The sequence below is a fragment of the Protopterus annectens genome, chromosome 2.part0 (assembly GCF_019279795.1).
Source record: "Protopterus annectens isolate FY-2018-M chromosome 2.part0, PAN1.0, whole genome shotgun sequence".
In the NCBI taxonomy this organism is placed as follows: domain Eukaryota; kingdom Metazoa; phylum Chordata; order Ceratodontiformes; family Protopteridae; genus Protopterus; species Protopterus annectens.
Window position 1 is genome coordinate 831323306 of NC_056728.1, and position 22033 is coordinate 831345338.

The 22033-nt window shown below is 42.6% G+C and overlaps 1 protein-coding gene across 2 annotated transcripts in view; it reads left to right on the top strand.

Annotated features, from left to right (window-relative positions):
- The window catches only part of CDC37L1 (cell division cycle 37 like 1), a 684318-nt gene that overhangs the window by 252715 nt on the left and 409570 nt on the right, over positions 1–22033 (top strand). For both annotated transcript variants that reach the window (XM_044061102.1, XM_044061103.1), the window contains exon 4: positions 9576–9691. In XM_044061102.1, the coding sequence (XP_043917037.1) occupies positions 9576–9691 (116 nt within the window). The remainder of the gene's footprint in view (positions 1–9575; positions 9692–22033) is intronic.

Below are 22033 nucleotides of genomic sequence, written 5' to 3' on the forward strand. Positions count from 1 at the left end.
ATCTTCACATCAATCAGAAAGAGATGCTAGCTGTGCAAAATGCCCTTATAGCTTTCAAGGACCTTCTGCATCCAGGACAACTACTACTAAAGACAGACAACACCACAGTTATGTGGTACATAAACAAGCAAGGGGGCACTCACTCCTACCCCCTCTGCAGACAAACCATGACCTTGTGGAACACCGCTCTAACCCATCATGTTCATCAGCAAGCACAGTTTCTGCCAGGAGAGAAAAACACACTGGCAGACGACTTAAGCAGAAACATCCTGGATCCGCACGAGTGGAAATTACATCCACAAATATTCAGAATGATAACACAAAAATGAACTGCCAGCTACAGAAATTCTGCACAAGGACTTAACACCCACAAGCATGGAAAGTGGATGCCCTCTCATTCAGCTGGAAAAACCTACAAGTATATGCTTTCCCACCACTACCTCTCCTTCCAAAGGTACTCATAAAAGCCAGGCAAGAAGAGCCAAAGATGATCCTGATTGCCCCAGACTAGCCACGCCAGCACAGGTATCCAATCTTAAAGAACTTAGCACAAGGTCCACACTGGATTTTGCCTCAAATCCCACATCTTCTGACTCGGCACAACAATCAGATACTTCATAGCCAGCTAAAGACTTTAAACCTGGCTGCATGGAAGATTCCTTAGTCATGCAAGCAGTGCCTCTCTCTAAAGCTGTTATGGATGTCATTCTGGAGGCCAGAAGGCCTAGCACCAGGAAAGCCTATTCGGATAAATGGAAGAGATTTTGTGCCTGGAACCAGGCTCACAGCCTTGACCCTCTTGTCCCAAATATTCATCAGATACTACAATATTACTACAATATTTAACTGAGATGCTGGACAAAGGCCTCATTTTCATCCATCAAGATCCACGCCTCTGCCATCTCTGCTCATTACAACATGGACCCACCAATTTTTTAAAATACTTTGCTAAAACAGTACCTCAGAGGGGCTAAAAACATAAGACCGCCCTGTAGAGCACCTACTCCAACTTGGGACCTCAACTTTGTTTTGGAAAAATTAACTTTACCTCCTTTTGAGCCAGCTAACACAGCAGATTTAAAATATGTCTCTTGGAAAACTGCTCTGCTCCTGGCAATAACCTCAGCATGAAGAGTTTCAGAATTACAGGCACTAATGGCAGTGGAACCTTTCATCATTTTCCACCAAGACAGGGTGTCTTTAAGAACAAACCCTACTTTTATGCCAAAGGTGGTATCAAGTGTGGCTCTAAACCAAACTATTCACTTGCCAACTATTTATCCAAATCCACAGAATAAAGGGGAGAGACTTCTGCATTCTTTGGACATACACAGGCAGTTGCACTTCTACTTAGACAAAACCAAAGCTTTCAGAAAAACTGAGCAATTGTTGGTAGCATATGCTGCAGGAGCACAGGGAAAAGCCATTTCAAAACAGACCATTTCAAAATGGGTAGGACACTGTGTATACGTTTCTGCTATACACACCATGGGAAAACTGTACCCAACAGCATTAGGTCTCATTCCACCAAGGCAACAGCCACTTCAACTGCCTACCTCAGAGGAGTACCTACCAAGGACATTTTGGAAGCAGCAACTTGGAGTTCTGTACATACCTTCACCAAGCATTACCATCTGCCTCTTTAACTCTAAATCCAGAGCTGGCTTTGCCACTGCAGTGCTGCAGGGCCTTATAGCCACCCCTAATGCCTTATAGAACCAGCCACCCTACCTCAGCTTTGGGATTCTACCCAAGTGTAATGACTGCAGCAGTGTAACATGATGAACATAGTACAGTTTTGTACCTACCATAAATTATAGATGTTCGAGTGTATACACTGCTGCAGTCCAGGTTACCCTCCCTCCTTCCCCTCCTACTTGCTGGTACGTACCCAAGTCTTCTACCCTTTACTACCTATGGGGAGTATTTGCTGGTAGCTGTAAGTTGTTGTTTGCTTTTCTTATGTATGTTTTATTAGCAATTTGCATTGCCTACCTTTTTGGAGGGCACCTGACATCTGGGGCAAGAAAAACTGAAGAAAATGGTGTCTGCTGCATCTTGTATACCCCTGTCGCACTGATGTCAGGGAAGAAGTGACAGCAACCGAAGCTGGACCAAGACACTGGAACTCAGGCCGACTGAGGGACCGCCTGACGGCAGGATAATCCAAGTGTTATGACTCCAGCAGTGTATACACTCGGACATCTACATTTATGGTAGGTACAAAACTGTACTTTAATATTCCTGATGTTTAGGTGACTGGTCAGGACTGAGTTAGGGGACCTGGAATTTGACCATATGTTGAAGGTGGTAGTGGGCTGGGAGCTTGTTGGAAGGGTGGGTCCAGGGTTAGGGTGGATGTCCCCATCTCTGAGTAAATTGTACAGTGATTATTAGTTTCAGTGCTTTACTTATTATTTTATGATAATATCTAGCTTTGGGGGAGATGAACTGTGGTCTAGTTAGTTGGTGGTTGTTAAAAGTGGAGAGGATAGGTTTGTAGTGAGCTAGGGGTTGGTCTGATTCACTCAAGGAGGGAGCAGAGATGGTATGAGATATGGGGTGGTGAAAGCCAAGATAGGGCTGGTTTTCGTAGATGGTGAGGAGATATAGCCCAAACTATATAACTGAGAGGAGCATAATTGGTCTCATCTTGATAGTAGTGTTACTTAGTAAGGAATGTGGGTGGAGAATTAAGAGGGTTGTTGACAGGAAGGGGTGGTGTATGGGGGGTGGTGTGTGGAGGTGTGGGTTATCTGTGATTGCTTATAGGAGGGGGGAGTGATTTATTGGGCTTAAATTTAGTACTAGTGGGGGCAGGTGGGATATGGGGGCAGGGTGGGGTGCGAAGCAAGGGTGAAGTGGAGCGGGGCTATACCAAGCTACAAGGATTTCCAGGGTCTGTGAGTATGCGGTCTTAAAGAATACAACTTTACTGTGATTTTACTCCATTCTTTTTAAAGTGCACTGCATTTTACCCAATTTTACTCCATTCTTTTGAAAGTGAGCTGTGTTTTACTCAGTATTGTATTAAGCAAAGTTTGTAGTTTAGCCAGACAATTTACTGACTATTGGGAGTAAGCCATCTTTTAACCTGAATTTTGTACAGATGATGTAGTTTAGCCAGGCAATTTTACTGACTGTTGGGAGTAAGCAAGTTTTTAACCTGAATTTTGTATAGATATTTATTTCTTTAGCAATTGTGAGATGAAGTAAGCAGGGGGAACATGTTATACAGGCTGTATGCACTGTAGAATGCTTATTTTATTACTTATTACAGCAGCCTGATTAGGGAGTCTAAGACTGTTAAGCTTTCTTTTACTATGGACCGTAGGCTAGCCGTAGACCCAGTTCAGCCAAGCAATCTGTTAACACAACAGTGGTCAGTGTGCACTTCTTGATCTGTGAGGATCTTAAGAAGCCTAGTGTTACATTCTCTGTTTAGTCCTTATGTTTTGCAAAAAATAAACCAGAGATGACCATAAAAAAAGTATGTTAGGACTTTTACAAGTTCCTCCTATCCATGATGGTCAGAAGTGCTATGCTGGGGTGAATTTGAGATTACACAAGTAACATTTGAATAGAGCAAAAGCAGTACTTTGCATTATATAAAATGAAAGACAGTTCAATAGAAATTGTATTCTGTGTGATGCACCCCTATCTGTCCAACATGTTATATCTATTGAGCAAAAGAGATTGAGATCCCTTGAGCAGGTGATTATTCTATCAGAACTATTACATTAGCAAATCCAGTGGTACCATAGAGACTACTGAAGTTCTGTTTGCAAGGCAGAGGTAGCCTCTTAGTAGCCTGTGTGATCCTAAAGAGAGAGTCAAGGCTTTGAGACAGTTTGCATATTTTTTATGATTTAGGCCCTTGATTTATTTAGTGAGAAAGTGTTGTTGGCACTGTGGTCGTTCAAGTTATGACAAGTGTTTGGACAAATACATACGGAAAGGGGCATTATACTTCAGGATTGTGAGTACAATGGAACAAATACATCTCTGGCTCTAGATGCAATTCTTTTAGATATAAGTTGTGCGATGAGAAGGGGATACATGGGGATTTAAGGGACCATTCACATTCAGCATAGGTTCTTGGATCCCTTGTCAATATGATAGTGGAGTCTGCTTGTCCTCCCTGTGGTCGCGTGGGTTTCCTCCGGGTGCTCCGGTTTCCTCCCACATCACAAAGACAATGCTGTAGGTGAATTGAGCACACTAAATTGGCCCTAGGTGTGTGTGTGTGCGGTGTGTGCCTTCTGTGGATGGTTGGGTGCCGGGCTGGCAAATCGACACCGTAAAACTCCACTGCCAATCATGAGCGGACAGATGATCCGCTGTGGCGACCCCTAACCGGGAAAAAGCCGAAAGAAGAAGAAGAAGAATAGGAGTCACATGATTTATACACATCTTGGCATTTTTATCTAGTCTATGGTTATGGCACACAACTATTTCTTATTTTTATTTATTTATAGACATTTGATTACTGAAATATTATAAAGCATTTTAAGAACAATTATTTTATAATAGTTGAAAATAATATAAAAAACAAATGCAGTTCAAATAATTATACCAAATTAGACATGATACAAAAACAGTGGTTAAAAATAGACAAGTTATATGATAGGAATTTAATGGTTAGAAAATTCTTAGCCAGTTTGTAGAGAAATTAAAGGTAAGCTAGTATAATGCAAACAGAAATTGCATTACGAAGTGAAAGAAAAGCAGGCTTATAGTATATTTAGGGAGAGCCAGGGGAGAGAAATTGATAGAAGTAAAGAAGTGAGTGAAGAAGGTAAAGTAAGGATGAATAGATATTTGTGTACATGTAAGGATATAGTTTATTCTGGTGTTGAGCAACAACAGAGCCAGCTTTTGGCTAAGAAGTCTTTCAGAATGGTTTTGAAGGATGGGGAGGAAGGGAGGGAGGATATTGACCTGATGGATCCAGATAAGGAGTTCCAGACCTTAGCAACATAGTACAAGCACAGAAAATTCCCAGCAGATTTGCTAAGTGTATGGATAGACGGGAGGGTTTGGTCATTGGATCGTAATGACTGAGTGGGAACATAGTTGAGTAGACTGTTAAGTGCTGGACAAGCAGATAGATTTTGGATAATAATGTAGGTGGTAAGTAGCTGTGTATATGTTAGTTGAGGAGGTATCTCTAACCAATTTAGGACTTAGTGCTATCCATTGGTTGGTTCTAAAAGGGATATTTGCTGCAAATTTAGTGACTTTGTTATGGCATTGTTCAAGTTTTGAGTTTTATGATGCCTGAAGGTTAATAAGGATGGGAGGGCTGTAAAGAAGTGTAGAAACGATGTAAATAGTTGCAAGTGTAGATTTAGTTGTGTCTGAGAAAGTTTTAGTCTCTATAAAGCATCCCTAGTTTTTGATTTTTTTTTTTTATGCAATTTTATATGTGCAGTCTAACTTAAGATCATCATAGGAAGTTACTAGGCTATGGGCCCTGAGGCCCTCATAAGCCTAGCCAAGAGTTTAGCCCATGTTTAGACAAGTTGGCACCCAAAGCCCCTCTCCAGCAGGGACACAGGTAGAATCCCAGGAGTGTATTTTTCGGTTTCCCATCCAATTATCCAGGTTGAGCTTGAAAAGGGATAATGAGGGACTCTGCAGTGGAAGTGGAAGTCTATTCCACAGATGGGGGAAGTCTCTGGGGCACAAATCTATCCCAACAAACCCTGTTGATGTCACAGACCAGGTTGAGCATGCGGGTTACTCAAGTGGACCTTGACTTCCAAATGTGCAGCAGTCCCATCAAGGCGGGGTATGAGATTGCTTTGTATGCCACACAGAGGTCACCTCTTGAGGAGTCTGTATGAAACTGAATAGAGAGGCAAAACCTATTTGTGTAGGGTAGATGTTTGGGGCCCTGGATTCTAATGGTGAGGAGCATCTGTGGTCTGTCAGCTGCTGCATGTGCCTTGCGAGGTACATTCCGAAGGGGGCATTGTACTTGATAACTGGCCTTAGTAAGGGAAGAATACAGGGATGTTAAGACCTCCTTGTCCCTGGCTGAGATACCCTTACTTATGAGGTGGGTCATGTACAAAGCTTTCCTTACAATGGAAGCAACATGGTGGTCAAAAGTCAGGTTGCTGTCAACCTGGGTGCTTAGGACGTTGTTATTAATGTGATAATATATGGGGACATCACTCTCCCCAAAGGGGATGATGAATCATTTTTTTTGGCTTTCAGCTTGAGGCCATGTTTCTGACACCAGTCATTTGTGTGGGTGAGACCCTCTTGGAAGGACGTCCACATCACTTGGGGAATTGATGACCATGTCCAGCTTGCAGTCATTTGCAAACGTGGTCAGCCGTAGCCCACTGGTTTTGGCCTGCACCTCAGAGAAGTATGTGCCGAATAACAGAGGCCCCAAGATTATACCTGGGGTATGCCACTCATTACTGGTGGCTTCCCCTGTTTTGATTAAGTGGGTTTTGTCAGTGAGACAGTTCGCTACCCATCTGATAGCATACGGATTGATGCCTAGTTGAGAGAGTTTATCTATTATGCCCCAGTGGGGGATAGTGTCGAAAGCTTTGACCAGGTCAAGGTAGGTGGTGTGCACAGTCTTCCCCTTGTCCATGGCTTTGGTGACTGTCTCAAAGAAGTAGACCAGATTTAATAGACATGACCTCCCCTTGACGAAGCCAAACTGTGTGGGGTTGAGTGTTTGGAGGTTGCCGATGTCCCTGTTAATGAGGTCCGTGATAATCCGTTCCATGTCTTTGCAGATCAGGCTAGTTAGGCTGATGGGTCTATAATTTCCCAAATCGGTGGACACTCCACCCTTGGGTAAAGGGATGACAGTGGCTGTCTTCCATTCAGCTGGGGACAAAGATGGTACTCTGGCTTTGGTTGAATAGGGTGCCTAACAGTGCTGCAAGTTCATGCCCGAGTTCATGTAGGATGCAGCTTGGTATGTTATCGGGTCCCATGGAGACTGTATTTTTTGCCTTTGAGAGGGCAGTGATGACCTGTTCCCTAGAGAGAAGGGTAGGTGGGCAAGTACTGGGGATGTCCTGATTTACTGATTGGGGGGACAGAGGGTTGAAGTTTTCACTGGGTCTGTCAGCCAAGTAGGTTGGCTATATCTGCAGCATCTGTGTATGTGGTGTCCTTCACCACCAGTTCTGAGCAGATCGGGGTGCTTCCTTTGAGATTGTGAACATATGTGAAAAAGGCCTTATGATTGTCTCTAGTAGATGTGGTCAATTAGGACTCTTTGTTAGATTTAACAAATTTCACTAGTGCTCTTATTTGCTTGTTCAGGCTAAAAAGAGATAGCTTCCAATTGGGCACCTGCTCCTTCTTGGTCCTGGACAACAATTTTTTTCCTTTTGTTATATAGTTTATTTATTGCAGATGTCCACCAGACAGGTTTACTCTTCCTTGCACAGGATAATTTTGTCCTGCTGTCTATTCCTGATTCCATGCATCTATATAAATGCTTGTATAGTACTTTGGTGTAGATTTGAACATTGGTGCCATTTCCAGCAGAGGGGGAGGGGGCTGTGAAGCTGTTTATATCATCTCTCAGGAGGTTGTAATCAGCTTTGGAGAAGTTTTTTTGTTTGGCCCTAGCTGGGGGAGGGGGATCAGGGGAGATGCTAACTTCAAAAGTGACCACTTTATGGTCGGATCTTACCAGGGAGGATGATACTGTAGGGGTGCTGCAGTGGTTACTCATGTTGGTTAATACCAAGTCCAAAATATTATCAGCTCTTGTGGGGGTATCGACTATCTGTTCCAAGGCACTTGCATTGATAAAATCGAGGAATCTCTGGGCATTTGCTTTCTGGCGTTGGTAGTTTTTCCAGTCTATGGTTGGGTAGTTAGTCGCCCAGGATCAGGGTCAAGGGTTGAATCTTGTTCGATTCGAAGAGGTCCAGATAAGTGGACATCTTGAGTCAAATTTGGGGGGCTGTAGCTAGGGGTCCTGTCAATGGTTAACTGCACCTGGAGTGTCTTCTGTGCGTCATACTGTTTGAACAGCCTAGAGGTGTGTGTATCTTTATATATTGAAACTCCACCTCTTTTGGCTTTGCTGCCCACAGTTTGGGGTCTGAATGTATGATTGGATGAGTAACCAGGCAAGGCCAGGGTACTCTCTGCAGCTTTGAACCAGGTTTCCCTAATAATTTGCTATGAGAAGTGATCTCATTTGTATTATCAAGAGAGAGAGGACTTAGTTTTTCAAAGGAGAGGGATTTGTGGGGAAAAAGTAGTAATTTTTTTGTTTTTTTATGGTTGAGCATGAATTGTGAGTAACAAAGCTGTGTTTTGGTTGCCGTTCAGGCTTCGTGAGTAATTTGTCAGATGTGCAAATGAGTGTGGTGTCCTCTGCGTACTGTAATAGGGAGGCCTGCTGTGTGGATGTATGGAGGGTGTTTGTGAGAACGTTAAGGAGGAGGGGACCAAGGATAGAGCCTTCTGGTACACTGCTGGTGAGTGGGAGATGTGGAGAGAGGGCAGCGTGCTGTTTTACTGACTCATACCTATTTGATAGGTAGCTTTAGAACCATAAAATGGTGGGCTGAGAGAGGATATTGTGGGCTACTGAGGACATTTGAAGTAGAAATTTGCTGTGACAAACTGTGTTGATGGCTTTAGACAAGTCTATAAATAAGGAGGAAACTAGTTTGTTGTTATCTCTAGCTTTATTGACAGTATCTATATAGATTAAAAGTACAGTGTTAGTACTATAGGAAGGACAGTAGCCATGTTGTGTGAACAATATGGGTTCTTCCTGCAGGAAATAGTTTAAATTGTTTTTAATACATTTTTAAAGTATTTTGGAGAGGTGGCTAAGATTGCTATAGGCCTAAAATTAATGTATGTTGAATTTCCTCCTATGTGTGGAGGGAAAATGTCTGACTTTCCAGAGCGTGAATGTATAATTCACAGATTGACCTATTTGTAATGATTGAGACATGGTAGGAAATGCTACTGGCCACTATTTTAAGGTTTTCACTTGGATGGTCATCAGTTGAAGTAGAGCACTGTTTGAATACTTGTATACAGAGTGTAGGCACAGGTTTGAAGTTGAAAGATGTGTTGATACTGGTGGCTGCTGACCAGGGTTAGGATTAGATGCTGGGGAATCCCTTGGTTAGACATATACTATACTATGTATGAAATCAGAATTTAATTGTGTTGCAGTTTTGAGTGAGGAGTTATTGGGAGAGGGGTTAGGGTTGAATTTGTGGCCAGCATGTAGGATTTGTTTGGGACAGGCCCTCTCAGAGAATCATTGTGCCTCTGGGATGAACTTTGTCAGCTGCAAACCCTTAACATTAGCTTTGACCTCTGAGAAAGAGGAGTGACCCAAAGACAAACTGCTAGTTATGGGTCTTTTGAGGTGGTGCAACTGCCCACCCTAACAACTTGGGTTCTGTTTGTGTATCAATTTGTTATCTAACAAGTTACACAGGGATTGATATTTATCTGGGTGAGTTTATCGTGCTGGAAAATGAATGAATAGATAACTGTTTTAACTAATTCTGCACATTAACTTTTTTTTTCAACTTAATACTTATCAGGTATGCTCAGCCGATGGGATGACAGTCTAAGATTTCTGTCTGAATTTCCAGACTTGATCTGTGAAGAAACAGCGAGTTATCTTGCACAGTGGTGTTTACAGCTGGAATGTGAACAGGTAAAAAAGTAAATTAATTATTCTCAGAATATCATTGTAAAGCTGAGTACAAGATTACATTTTGTTGGTTTTGTATTGTAGCTTTCTGAAGGAAGATGTCTGTTGTGTATGTGTACCTCTGCTGCATTATATGACCCTTTAGACAAAGATAATTTTAAGCTTGGAAGAAAATTTTGGTATGGCAGGTTTGATGGCAACCTTGTATCAGTTTTGTATAATGTCCAAGCTGTTTTCATCTGGCTTAAATTAACAAAGACAGAATTTGCTCTGGAGCAGCAAAATAGGCAATACGCTTAATAATATGTCATCCTTTACTCAGGATAAGCCATCATTGTTACAGTGGACCCTTTCCAATTTGCCTGCAAAATTGGTAGTCAATTCAGTTACTGTAGATCTTGGAGTTTTCTTTGCTAAAAGCAGTGTAACGAAGGTGCTTATCCAGATTCATGCTCTTGCTTGTCCCATCCATGATTTTCTTTTTTGCGTAGTCCTAACCAAGATTGCCAAGTACTTAAAATTGCTGAAGTAGCAGAACTGCAGGCCCTCTAAAGACTTCATCTTCAGACTGCCTTCTTTTACTACAAAGCTATAGGAGTCAAGTCCCATCAAGACATCACATCTACACCAGAAAACAGTCTTTTCAGACTTTGGTTAAACAAAGAACCCCTTTTTCACAGCTGGCAGTGTTCCCATACCAGTGTCTAGTTCATTCCCAACAGTCAACCAAAATTAGGAAATCTTTTCAGGGTTCTCTGTGGTACTAATTAAGGAAAACAGCTTTCATTTGTTTTTGGGCATCAGTGTTAATAACAGATATGTGATTTATTTAAAAAAAAAAAAAAAAAAAAACACAAGTTGGAGTCCTTGAGGTACATGCAATCACAGTGAAACCCGGTAGCTTCTTAACCTGCCTGGATTGTAAGAATGATTACACCCACATACCCCACAGATCTTGCCACTTCAAATTGTGTATGCATGTGGGGTGGGGGAACTTCAACAACTGGACTAATAGCATTCCAGACTGTTTTGTGTATGGAATGCTCTTCCTTGGTTGTGATTTGAAATTAACAGAAATGTCCTTTTGTCTTACTTTCAACCACTAGAATAATAACACTCATTAGAGATGAATTTAATTTTGTCCTCCCTCCTTCCTGCTAGCTTTTCTCTGCGGGTGTCCAACCTAACACCAGAACTTGGTTGTAGGGGATCTGTACAAGTGTTCTTTCTTGTGTTGATTATTCTTATATAAGATAAACCAGTGTCGGAGTTAAAAAGTTAAAGATTGAATACCTGAGGTCCAGTGTACAGGAATAACATCAGGAGACTGTTATCCTTTGTGGAACTCAAGGATGCATATCTTCACATCCCCATCAGACCTTGTCACTTCAAAATTCTTATATTTCTCAGCATGGTCCAGGTATTTTCAAATATTCATTGTTGGATTACTGTTGCAGTAGCCTATGCTAGGTAGGATATATTCTGCCAAGGACTGGACATCCATCAACCTTCCAAAGCTTTTATGGTACCTTCCACGCTGTGTACAACTAATGATGCTAATGCTAAAAGCAGGTCTACAGGTGACAAAAATCAGAACTTTCTTACCATTGAAGCAACCAGCAAGTGTCATTCTCCATTTCTACTTCCCAGGTTCATCGGTAGGCTAGTTTCTATCAAGTAGATAGAGAAGTAACCACATTGGGGAGTTTTTGTAAGCAGATTTTTTGTTATCTGACCTTGTGCCTAAGAGAAAGGGGAAGTGTTTGTGTGGTTGCCAGATTCTTTGTAAAGATTATTATATGTCTCCCTTTTTTAAGGGAAGGAACACAACATTCAGTCCTGTTCAGTGTGTATGTACTTCACTCCTAAAACTCTTAAGCAGGTGTAATTCTGTCCTATTACATTTAGAAAACCAATAGTTGAATGCTTTCACCTGTAGAACAATGGAGCAAGGTCCCAGTTCCTCAGACATTTCCCATCTGGTCCTTAGGAAGAGAAAAGTATCCATGGTGGTTTTGGCTTCATTCTAGCCTCCTCTTTACCCCGACCTTCAGCAAGCAACTTTGCTTTGTCCATTTTGGAGCCCACTAATAGTCAGTTGTTTTCTCTAAACTCTCACAAAGTCACCAAGAGACAAGCACATGATTAAGGCCACTCATGCATCCACTTTGGACAGAAAATAAAAACACCGTTATTGGGAACTAGATGGGGGCAGATGGATGTTCCCTTGCAGAGCTGTACTGAGGAATCTGCGGGCAGATGGATGTTCCCTTGCAGAGCTGTACTGAGGAATCTGACTCCCAGGGAGATGACTGTATGCCAGAGAGCTCCTTTTCAACAGACAGTCCCAGGTAAAGGATGCACAAACTGAAACATGCTTCTGCTGCATTCCCTTCACCTAAAGAACAAATGTTTGCCATTGGCGTGTACTTATTTAAAGCCTTTTGGCCACTGTCTACTCAACAATCTAAAAGAAAACTGTCCCCACCCCTTATGATTTTTTGAGTCAGGTGTGCAGTACGTAGGCTTGTACTATGCCTCACAAATTTCTAAACCAGATAACTAGGAATCGGAGTCTGAGGAAAATATGTCTTCAGATCCTCCAAATGAGGAGTTCTTTTTTTTATGACACCATTAGCAGAATGAAGGGACTTTTAAGTGGGAACCAAAATAAATGTACGAGACCCAGCAAAGATGATACGAGTTGATGCAAGTAGATTCTTCACAACCAGTGGCAACCCATTTAGCAGACCTAGTAAATGCTTTTAGTGCATCCAGCAGTTCTGATAGTCAGCCATGAGGTCCTAGGAAATCTGATAAATTGTATAAAGTTCCACAGTCTCAAAGATTTCTTTTTAGGTATCTTAAAACAGATCCTGCAGTTCTTTCCCCGTTATAAGTCTTCTTTTTCCAAGCACCTTATAGCTGCTAACTCTAGTCCATCAGAAAAAGATGGAAGACCTCATTGTTTCCACCTATTTTGAATCAAATGCTGTCTGAGGGAGCAATTAGGGTCCTTCTCACCAGGTCAAACAGAAGATTTTACTCAATGTTTCTGGTGCGAAAGAAGGCAGGAACCTGAAGATATGAGCTAGACCTCTCATTTTTAAACCTGCACATCAAAATTTTAAAATGCTTTCTCTACAGTCTCTGTTACCTCTCCTTTCTCTTTCCAGGATTCTAGTAACTCTAGACTTAAATGATGCCCATCATCCCATTCCAGTTCTCAAGAAGTCATATGCTTTGAGTTTTTTGTGCCTGGTTCACATTTTCAGTTCTCTGCTGTACCAGTTGTATTGTGCAGTTCCAAAAGGGTTTATAATGTGTCTGGCTCCAGTAATAGCTTATTGCAGGTTACAAGGCATTCGCATTTTTCCTTATGTAATTGATTGCATTATTTTTGCAGACTTTTTTCTTAGCGGTCAATTTCTTCTTTGTCAGCAACCTTTTTCTCAGCCTGGGTTTTCAAGTAAACCTTGAAAAATCATTCCCCATTTTATTTCAGTGATAGTGTTTTTAGTTTGCTTCATGTATACATCACTTTGTCCTGAGGAAGAAAACCTATCATAAGTAAACTTCTACAAGGAACAGTTTCTGCTATTTTCCAACCCTCTCAACAACCAAGGACTATCTCAGGATGTTAGGATTAGTGGCCTTTGCAATTCTCATGATTCCTCTAGCCAGACTGCATATGAGAAAATTGCAGTGGTTCCTCAAAGCAACTTGGACCCAGCACCGGCACCCTCTATACTTTCAGATTCCAGTGCTGTGTTTTGTTATACACAGCTCACGCCAGCCAAAAACTCTTGAGCCAAGGCTCTAGCCACAAAGCCCTTCTTCCTATTACCTCTGATATTGTTTGACTTGTAGAAAATTGGATGCGTCAGCCGATGCTCTCGGCTAAGTGCTTAAAATTTGTACTTGTGATTATTGTTTTTTTGAATATCTTTGATTAAGACTCCATTTCTTTTACTGGTTAGTGTCATTAACTAGTTTATCGAGTGAGTGACTGTTTTTTGGATCTTTCTACCCACTCCTTTTACATTACGGTAAGTTTCTTACCATTGTTGGTAACAGGCCTCTTCTTCCCTCTTACCATTGGTAATCTCTAATACCATTGTTAGTATTTTTCTTGTGCTTTCTCTCCCTTATTTCCCTTTATTGGGTATTTCTTCTGTACCATAGTTGTTATATCCCAAAAAAAAAAAAAAATCTTTCGAACTATTTTTTCCATCCTTTCTTTGAGCTAGTGTAGTGTGTTTGTGTGTGTGTGATGTGTCACTAACTAGATAACATAGCAGAGAAGTAACAAGGGACATCTCGGATTAAACAATGCAAGGACTGTGGCAGAAAGATGACCAATTCTGATGGGCATCTTTCTTGCATGTACTGTCTGGGAGTACCTCACTTGGAAATAAATACCTTGTAACATTTATAAGGGCTTTAGTGCCCGAGCTTTTGCAGAGAGATGGAATAAGTTGATTTTGAAAGGCTTGTTAAAGTGTCCCTTTGGTGAAGCTCTATCTGAGGTGGAGACTTCAAAATCTCTCAAGTCTGAAACAAAGAAACAGAGCCATTTGGTGCAGTCTTCCGCGGAGGTACATGAAACAAAATCTCAGAAACCCCAGGTTCCAACAGTCTCTTCAGAACTGAAGGCCAAGGTACCAAAAGTGTCATTATCATCACCTCTGGCACCAAAGACAACGCAGTCAACATCAGTGCCATCAAGTACTGAACAAGCTCAAACCACTTTGGCGCCGACGACCTCTCCAGCACTGACAATAGTTGCATCTTCTCATTCAGTTCCACCTTCTTCCTTTCAATAGCCCATGGTGCCAAAGGATGATTCTTTCAATTTATCCCAGAGTAGATATTCCCCTTTGATAGACCCTTTTTCTGGGTCAGCCACAGAGCCCATTTCTGGAAAGACCCAAGTCCCCTTCAGGAATGTCAATCCGTTCCTTCAGGAGTCTCTCAGAACTGAACGTGGTCAGATTAGTGGACCAGCTTTTAGCGGCCAGAGGCCTTCCTGCACCCTCACAAACCTCCCTCCTGCCTGCAGCTGAGGCTTACTCTCCCAGGACTTCTCCAGTTTTTCCTCTTTCCAGATTTTGGAGCTCCTTGCTTCAACGCTGCTGGTGCCATCTACCACGGTGCTGACGGTGGATTTCACCTCTGCACCAGCATCTATTCTGTGATCTTTGGCTCCTTTGGAACTGTCACACCCCTGGAACCGTAGTTTGGCTGTGTGTTCCGAAATCCTTGGACTGGTTTCAGTTGTCACTATGGTGCCGTCTGTGGCTCTTGGGACCATGGCAGTTTCAAGCCCACTCTCGGCTCCTTCTCTGATTAGCAGCTCATCAGAGCGGGGTGTGACCCTGGTTCTGAGCTTTTTCTTTCTCTGTTCCAGGTGCCCATCCCTCTTTGGGTGATCCTGCCTTCCAAATTATGGAGAGCCTTGGCCTCTGCAGGCTCCCGTTTGGTTCCATCCTCTTGAGTGCCATATTTTTGCTTCCTCTGATTAGCAGCTGTCAGTCTGCTACGTCTGGACAGCAGGCACAAGATCTGCATGATACCCCAGTTCAGGGTCCCCCCCTCTTAGGAGTCCTCCTCAGAACTTCCCCCTGAGGAGCCACCCTATAAAAGGACAAGCAAGAGTAGGCACCTAGATTCTCCAGAAGAATCGGTCACTGAAGATGCATATTACGATGAAGGGGAAGGGTCCTCATGGTCCCCTTTCTGAGATGCATCCTTTGGTGACATCCTGGAAATATTAAAACAGAGGGGTGATTGGAAGCCCTCCAGCCCATTCTCTGAGGAATCTGTTTTCTTGCAAGCTTTTTGTGCCCGTCCATCTACTTCTTGGGTGACCCCACCCAATGACAATGTAGTCAAATTGATCATTCAGTGAGTGTGGAAGGCACCTGACTCCATAGAGCATATTACCCAGAAAATTCAGCCCCAGAGGATCAGCCCCATTGGTCTAAGGGTGTAGCAGTGAATGCATGCCATGGTGGTGGTGGCGGCCACAAAAAGAACTCACTGAAGTTCCATTTCCATCCTCCTGAGAGTCCCGCATGTTGGACAGATTTGGGAAGTGGGTCTTTGCTTCAACGACCTTCGCTATTCAGTCCTTGAACTTTTTGGCACACTTCACTAGACTCCAAAGGGATCTGATAACTGAGGTTTCAGACACCCTAGCAGGAGCAGTGTCTGACTAGGTTTGATAAAGTGTTCCCTGTCAGCTTGCCACCCTGAAATCTATCTCAAATTCATCCATGTGGCTTATTGCGCATACAGCTGAAGGGACGTCTGAGTTGCCATTAGGCGCCATGCCTGGATGCGCTAGTGTGATTTTGCAGAGTCCTTTAAGTCTTCCTTTATTAGTGCTGCTGTTGATGGTACTTCATTGTTTGTCCCAAAAGTTAGAGACTCATTAGCCAGGTGAGAAATGGATGGAAATACTCTTTCTGCTGTGGGCATGTGTTTTCCTAGTCCACGACGACCTTGCTCCAGGAATCTGAGGAGTGAAAAAATGTGGTTCAAGAAGACCCAAAGGCCTTTTTGGGATACACGTGGTGAGTAATCCCCCCCCAGGGCAGAGGGGGGAAGTCTTCTGGAAGATGCCCCTCCTGTGGCAGAGGGGGTCCGCATAACCAGGGCTCCAGAGATTTTTTTCTGGACAACCCTATCAGTACTCCTGAACAGAAGCCCCATTGCTTACCTCTGGAAGCAGTCTGATGCAGTGAAAATCTTTTATACGCCTGGCTAATGATAACTTCAGATACCTGGGTGCAGAAAATTATCATCAGAGGTTATCGCATCCCTTTCACTCTTTTTCCAAGACTTCAACAGTGAATCCCTGATGTTCCACCCAATCAGAGGGCTCTAGCAGCCTTAGAAATTCAAAATCTGCTTCAAAAAAGTCATCCAAGCAGTCCCACCAGATCAGAGAGGATCCAGATTCTACTCAAGATTATTTTTAGTGCCAAAAAAGACAGGGGACTGGAGACTAATCTTGGATCTCAGCCTATTAAACAAATTTGTGAAACAAAATTCCGGATGGTCACGGTTCAGTCTGTTCTTCCCTTTGTAGAGAAGTATGATTGGATGTGCTCTATAGATCTTCAGGATGCGTATTACCACATAAAGATGGACAAGCACTCCAGAAGGTATCTCCACACTTTTGGCTAGGAACCAGTCATTACCAGTTTTGAGCGCTGCCCTTCAGCCTCACCACAGCCCCCAGGGTGTTTACCAAATGCTTGGCAGTCATAGCAACTCATTTGAGACTACAGGGATTCTGTGCATTTCCATATCTAGACGACTGGCTCCTCACCACCCCTCTCAAGGCATCTACTGCTTACACCATAGACTTCATTCTACATCTTGCCAAAACATTAGACATTTCAGTCAACAAAGAAAAATCACAATGGTCTCCCATGCAGGCTCTAGAATTCATTGGAGCAAGACTAAATACAACATCCTGTGTGGTCTCCCTTCCTCATCACAGGTTGTTGCAACTACAAATGATCCTCTCCCATGAAAAAGTTCCTGCTTTTCTAGTACTACAAGTTCTTGGATCCATGGCAGCAATGGTAACATTAGTTCCCCTGGCGAGGTATCACTTGAGGCTGCTTCAGTGGCTTTTGGTGTCACAATGGTCACTTCTGATGCACCCCATGTCCCATTCACGTTTGCTAAATCGCTGCAAAATGGATGTATCTTGGTGGATGAAGCCAGAAGAGAATTTATGCCATCGTCCCTTCCCCCCTGTCAGCCCAAGGCGGTAGTGACCATGGACGCTTCCCAGATAGGGTGTGGGAGGGGGGGCATTTTCTGGGAAAGACTGTTCAAGGCACCTGGTCCCCACAAGAGGCCAATTTGCATATCAGTTTTCTAGAACTGAGAGCAGTGGTTTTAGTGTTGCAAGGATTTCAGTCTGCCCTTCCTTCAGGGACAATTGCAATCCACTCAGTTAGCATGTACGTAGTCTGGTATATCAACAAACCTGGGGGAACCAGATCCTACCCTCTATCGGGAAGCCCTAAGAATTTGGCAATAGGCAGTCACCTGCAACCATTTTTTGATAGCAGCGCATATCCTGGGGAACTCCAGAATGGTTGCAGATAAACTGAGTAGGTGTATCCTCCTGCCTCATGAGTGTGTAGCGACAAAGATCTTTCATCGATGAGGTCAGCCTTGCTGTGACCTGTTTGCCTCTGCCATAAATCACAAATGCAGCAGCTACTTTGTCCTAATACCCCCTTGCGGGGAGTCCTCGAGAGATGCAGTTCTTCTCGATTGGCCCCTGGACTTCTGTATGCCATTCCCCCAATTCCGCCATTCCCCCAATTCCGCTCATCCCCCAGTTTCTGAGGAAAGCCCAACAGTTGAGAAGCAAAGTGATTCTCATTGCTCCTTACTGGCCCCTTCAAGTCTGGTTTCCCTTTCTTTGGCCTCACCTGGTTCACTGCCCATGGACTCTGGATCCAGCTCTGGACCTACTGTCTCACCTTCAGGGCCTGGTGCATCCCAGTCTTCAAAATCTCAAGCTGGCAGCTTGGTTTCTCCAATTCCAGTAATTGCCAGGCAGAGTAACTTTGTCCTCTTCGGTGCAGAAGCTACTTCTGGCTTCCCATAAACTGTCCATCAGGAAACTATATCTAAGCAAATGGAAACGATTTTCAATATGGGCATGTACAAACGGCATTGATCCTTTCTTGGCACCAGTTGATAAGGTCCTGGAATACTTAGACTCTCCCATTTGAAGTAAGGTGGCTATGTCTACAATTAAGGTACATCTGGCTGCCATTTCAAAATTTCATAACAGTGTTGATCATCATTCATTGATGTCTCATCATCTGTGCAAAGTCTTTCTTAAAGATGCTCTGCATTTAAAACCCACTTTCAACAATCCAGTGGTGCCATGGGATTTGACCCTAGTCTTGCAGTGTCTGGTTCGACAGCCCTTTGAGCCAACAGCCACTTGTGACCTCAAGTTTTTATCTTGGAAAACTCTATTCCTAGTAGCTATTATGTCTGCTAGGAGAATTTCAGAGTTACAGGCTGTATGTGTGACTCTCAATCATCCATACATCATCTTCCACAAAGAAAGAACATCACTCTAAACCAATCCCATCTTCCTTCCTAAAGTGGTGTCACAGACAATTACATTTTTACTTGGACAGAACAAAATCCTTTAGAAAATCAGACCAACTGTTCCTGTCCTTTTTGCGTATTATATTGGGCAAACCTGTATCAAAGGTCACCTTGTCAAAATGGCTAAGAGACTGCATTACCTTTTATATACAAACAAAATAAACTCACTGTCAACTATCAGAGCTCACTCTACTAGATCTCTTTCAGCTTCAGCAGTCTTCCATTCCAGAGCCTCTATGGAAGACACATGTGCAGCTGCAACTTGGGCTACCTCCACATACCTTTGTCACTCATTACAAATTGGACGTGGTCTCCAGGAGAAGAGCATCCTTTGGCTCTCTGGTGCTCAGGAATATCCTTCCTTAGGGCCACCCAGGATCTAAAGTAGAAATAACACAAATGAAGGCAAAAGGCAAACTGATCCACTCCCAAGTATTTATTTAGTGCTTTAATTTATAAAATACAAGCTTCCTCAGAAAGAAAGTTTAAAAACTTGAACCATAGTGGCCAACTCATTTATATATGCACTAAAAACCATGTGATAAAACTTGCTTCAGTTTGGAACCATCATTTAAATATATATTACATCTGTAGTTTGTATCACTTGCATTTTCATATGCATTACATACTTTCCCACTGCTAAGCTACACAAGCACATACTTGCATATAATATTGCTAATACAACTAAAATATCTCTACTAGGTAAATTCTTAAATATGTAAATAAATGCATATGTAGATCTAGCTATCATGCTACCTATAGCAAAGCTGACTTTAAACACAGTGTATGCCCCATGAACATAGTTATACCTAGATAACAAACCTGGCTTTCAGTCTCAAAATAGGACTGATAGAAACCACACCAAAAATGAGTTGGTCTCTGTGGTTCAAGTTTTTAAGCTTTTATTCTGAGGAAGTTTGTATTTTATAAACGGAAGGGCTAAATAAGTACTTGGGAGTGGATCAGTTTGCCTTTTGCCTTCATTTGTGTTATTTCTGCAGTTTGTGGGTGTCGTGGAAGTTTTGAAGCATCTAAAGTAGCTGGGGACTCTGTCCCATCTGTCAAGATTGAATGAAGGTTGCTACATCAGATAAAGAAGTTAATGTTCTTACCATAATGTTCCATCTGTGTTGTCGATCTTCATTCATTCTTGACATCCCACCCTCCTAAAGGCTCCTGGTGGTTTGGATCTAGTCTTGGGTAATGAGGTTGTTTCTTATACAGGCTTCTGTATTTTCTTAATCTTAGGGCAAACTCAATCTGAGATAATGGGAAGAAGGGCTTTGTGGCTAGAGCCTTAGCTCGAGAGGTTTTTGCTGTTACGAGATATATATAATGGCTAAGTCAGTTCCGAGAGGTCAGAATTGAACCCATCTGTCAAGAATGAATGAAGATCGACAACAAAGATGGAACGTTATGGTAAGAACATAACTTCTTTTTGTCAATCATTAAATCATCTCCGAAGTTATGTACTTCTTTTAGTTCTCACAAACAATAACACAGTCATGATATATTAATAAATGGAAATGACTAGTATACAGATTAGCTGTGGATAGCCTGGGAACTGGCAACACTGCTTAGTTTATCCCTACAGGCTAACATACATGGTTGTCAGAGCAGAATTTTGTGGCTGGCAAGTTGAGCAAGGCCAGAACAGATTCTCACAGATGGAAGCTACAATCTGGGGTCTTCTAAGAAGTCATTCACCTGTGGGGAACTCTCAAGTAAATCTGTTTAACTGTCTGTTGTGAATAGAGTTAAAGATTTTCTGTTCAAGACTCCTTGCAGAAAGGCCTGGAAGACTGATGCCTTTTCATTCCCATGGAGGGAATGTTCCTGTATGCATTTTCCCCCCTTACCGCTAATAACCAGAACTTTTAAAAATTCAAAAGGACTCTCCAAAAATAGTACTGATGACTCCTTTTTGGTCAAGACAGCTGACCAGCTTCCAAAGCTTCACGACACCATCCATGCACCCAAAGCGTGATATAGCTTGAGCTGATAGTCAAATTTGGGCATGAAGTCCTTCAGAACTTTACTGCCACCAAAGCGTACCCTCCTCTGAAGCTTTTGAGGTTCGACTGTCTGCTTTCATTCACTGGGTAATTAAGTCCCCTTTTGGGGAGGGACTTTCATTTTTTAAATTTTGTTGATAACTTTTCTGAAAAGGAAAGAAAAAATATTTTAAAGCTAGAGAAGTTATGTTTTAATGGACTTTCTTGAGACTGTAACGTACTTTTAAATTGATCACTCATTTTTTTTCTGTTAGTTTAAAAGTGGTGTAAAGCAGCTGAAAGCATTTTTTTTCTGTTGAAAAATTGTTTTACTTTTGTGGAGCTGGCATAATGTTTTAAAGTGCTTTTTTTTTACTTTTTTTTTTTGTCAGGTAGCTTTTGTGGACTGGTAGTCTTACAACTGCTGCTTGTCTTCGCAGGGAAAGAGGCACTATTTTCAGCTTGCCCATGGAACAGACTAATGGTCCCATGGTTGTTTGGTCTTTCTTCCAGTCATAAAAAGAAAAAAAGTTAATCAAATGACCTTTGCTACCACAGCATCAGGGCATCAGTTTGCCTCGTCCACAGGTAGGTGACTTGGAGCTTGGGTGTCTGATCTGAGGGAGTGGAACTTTTTCCATTGGCTCTGACGTTATCGGGCCAAGTTCCCCCTTGGTGTTCCATCCACTTCGGGTCCAACTTCGATTCTCACGTCAGATCCGGGGAGAGCAGTTCCCTTACTGGTGGCCCAGGAAGCTTGTTCTCCCCCGGCGTTCAAAGTGGTAGAAAGGGATGTTCATCGTGTTACACTGCTGCAGTCATTACACTTGGCTTATCCTGCAGTCAGGTGGTCCCGCAGTCGGCCAGAGTTCCAAAGTCTTGGTCCGGCGTGGGTTGCTGTCGCTTCTTCTCTGACGTCAGTATGCCAGGGGTATATAAGATGCATCCGACGCCATTTTCTTCAGTCTTTCTTGCCGCGCGGTGCCCGAAGCAGAAGCAGTTCGCAAGTGCCGGTCAGCTGACTCCTGAGATTTTTGAAGTTGAATTTCAGATCTGAAGTCTTCAATAAAGCTAAGTACCCCGTTGGGGAAACATTTTTCTTGCCTCAGACCGATGTCAGAAAAAGTTAATAATTGTATTTCTTGTGGGAAGCAAATACCTCATAAGGACTTCCACTCTTACTGTATTC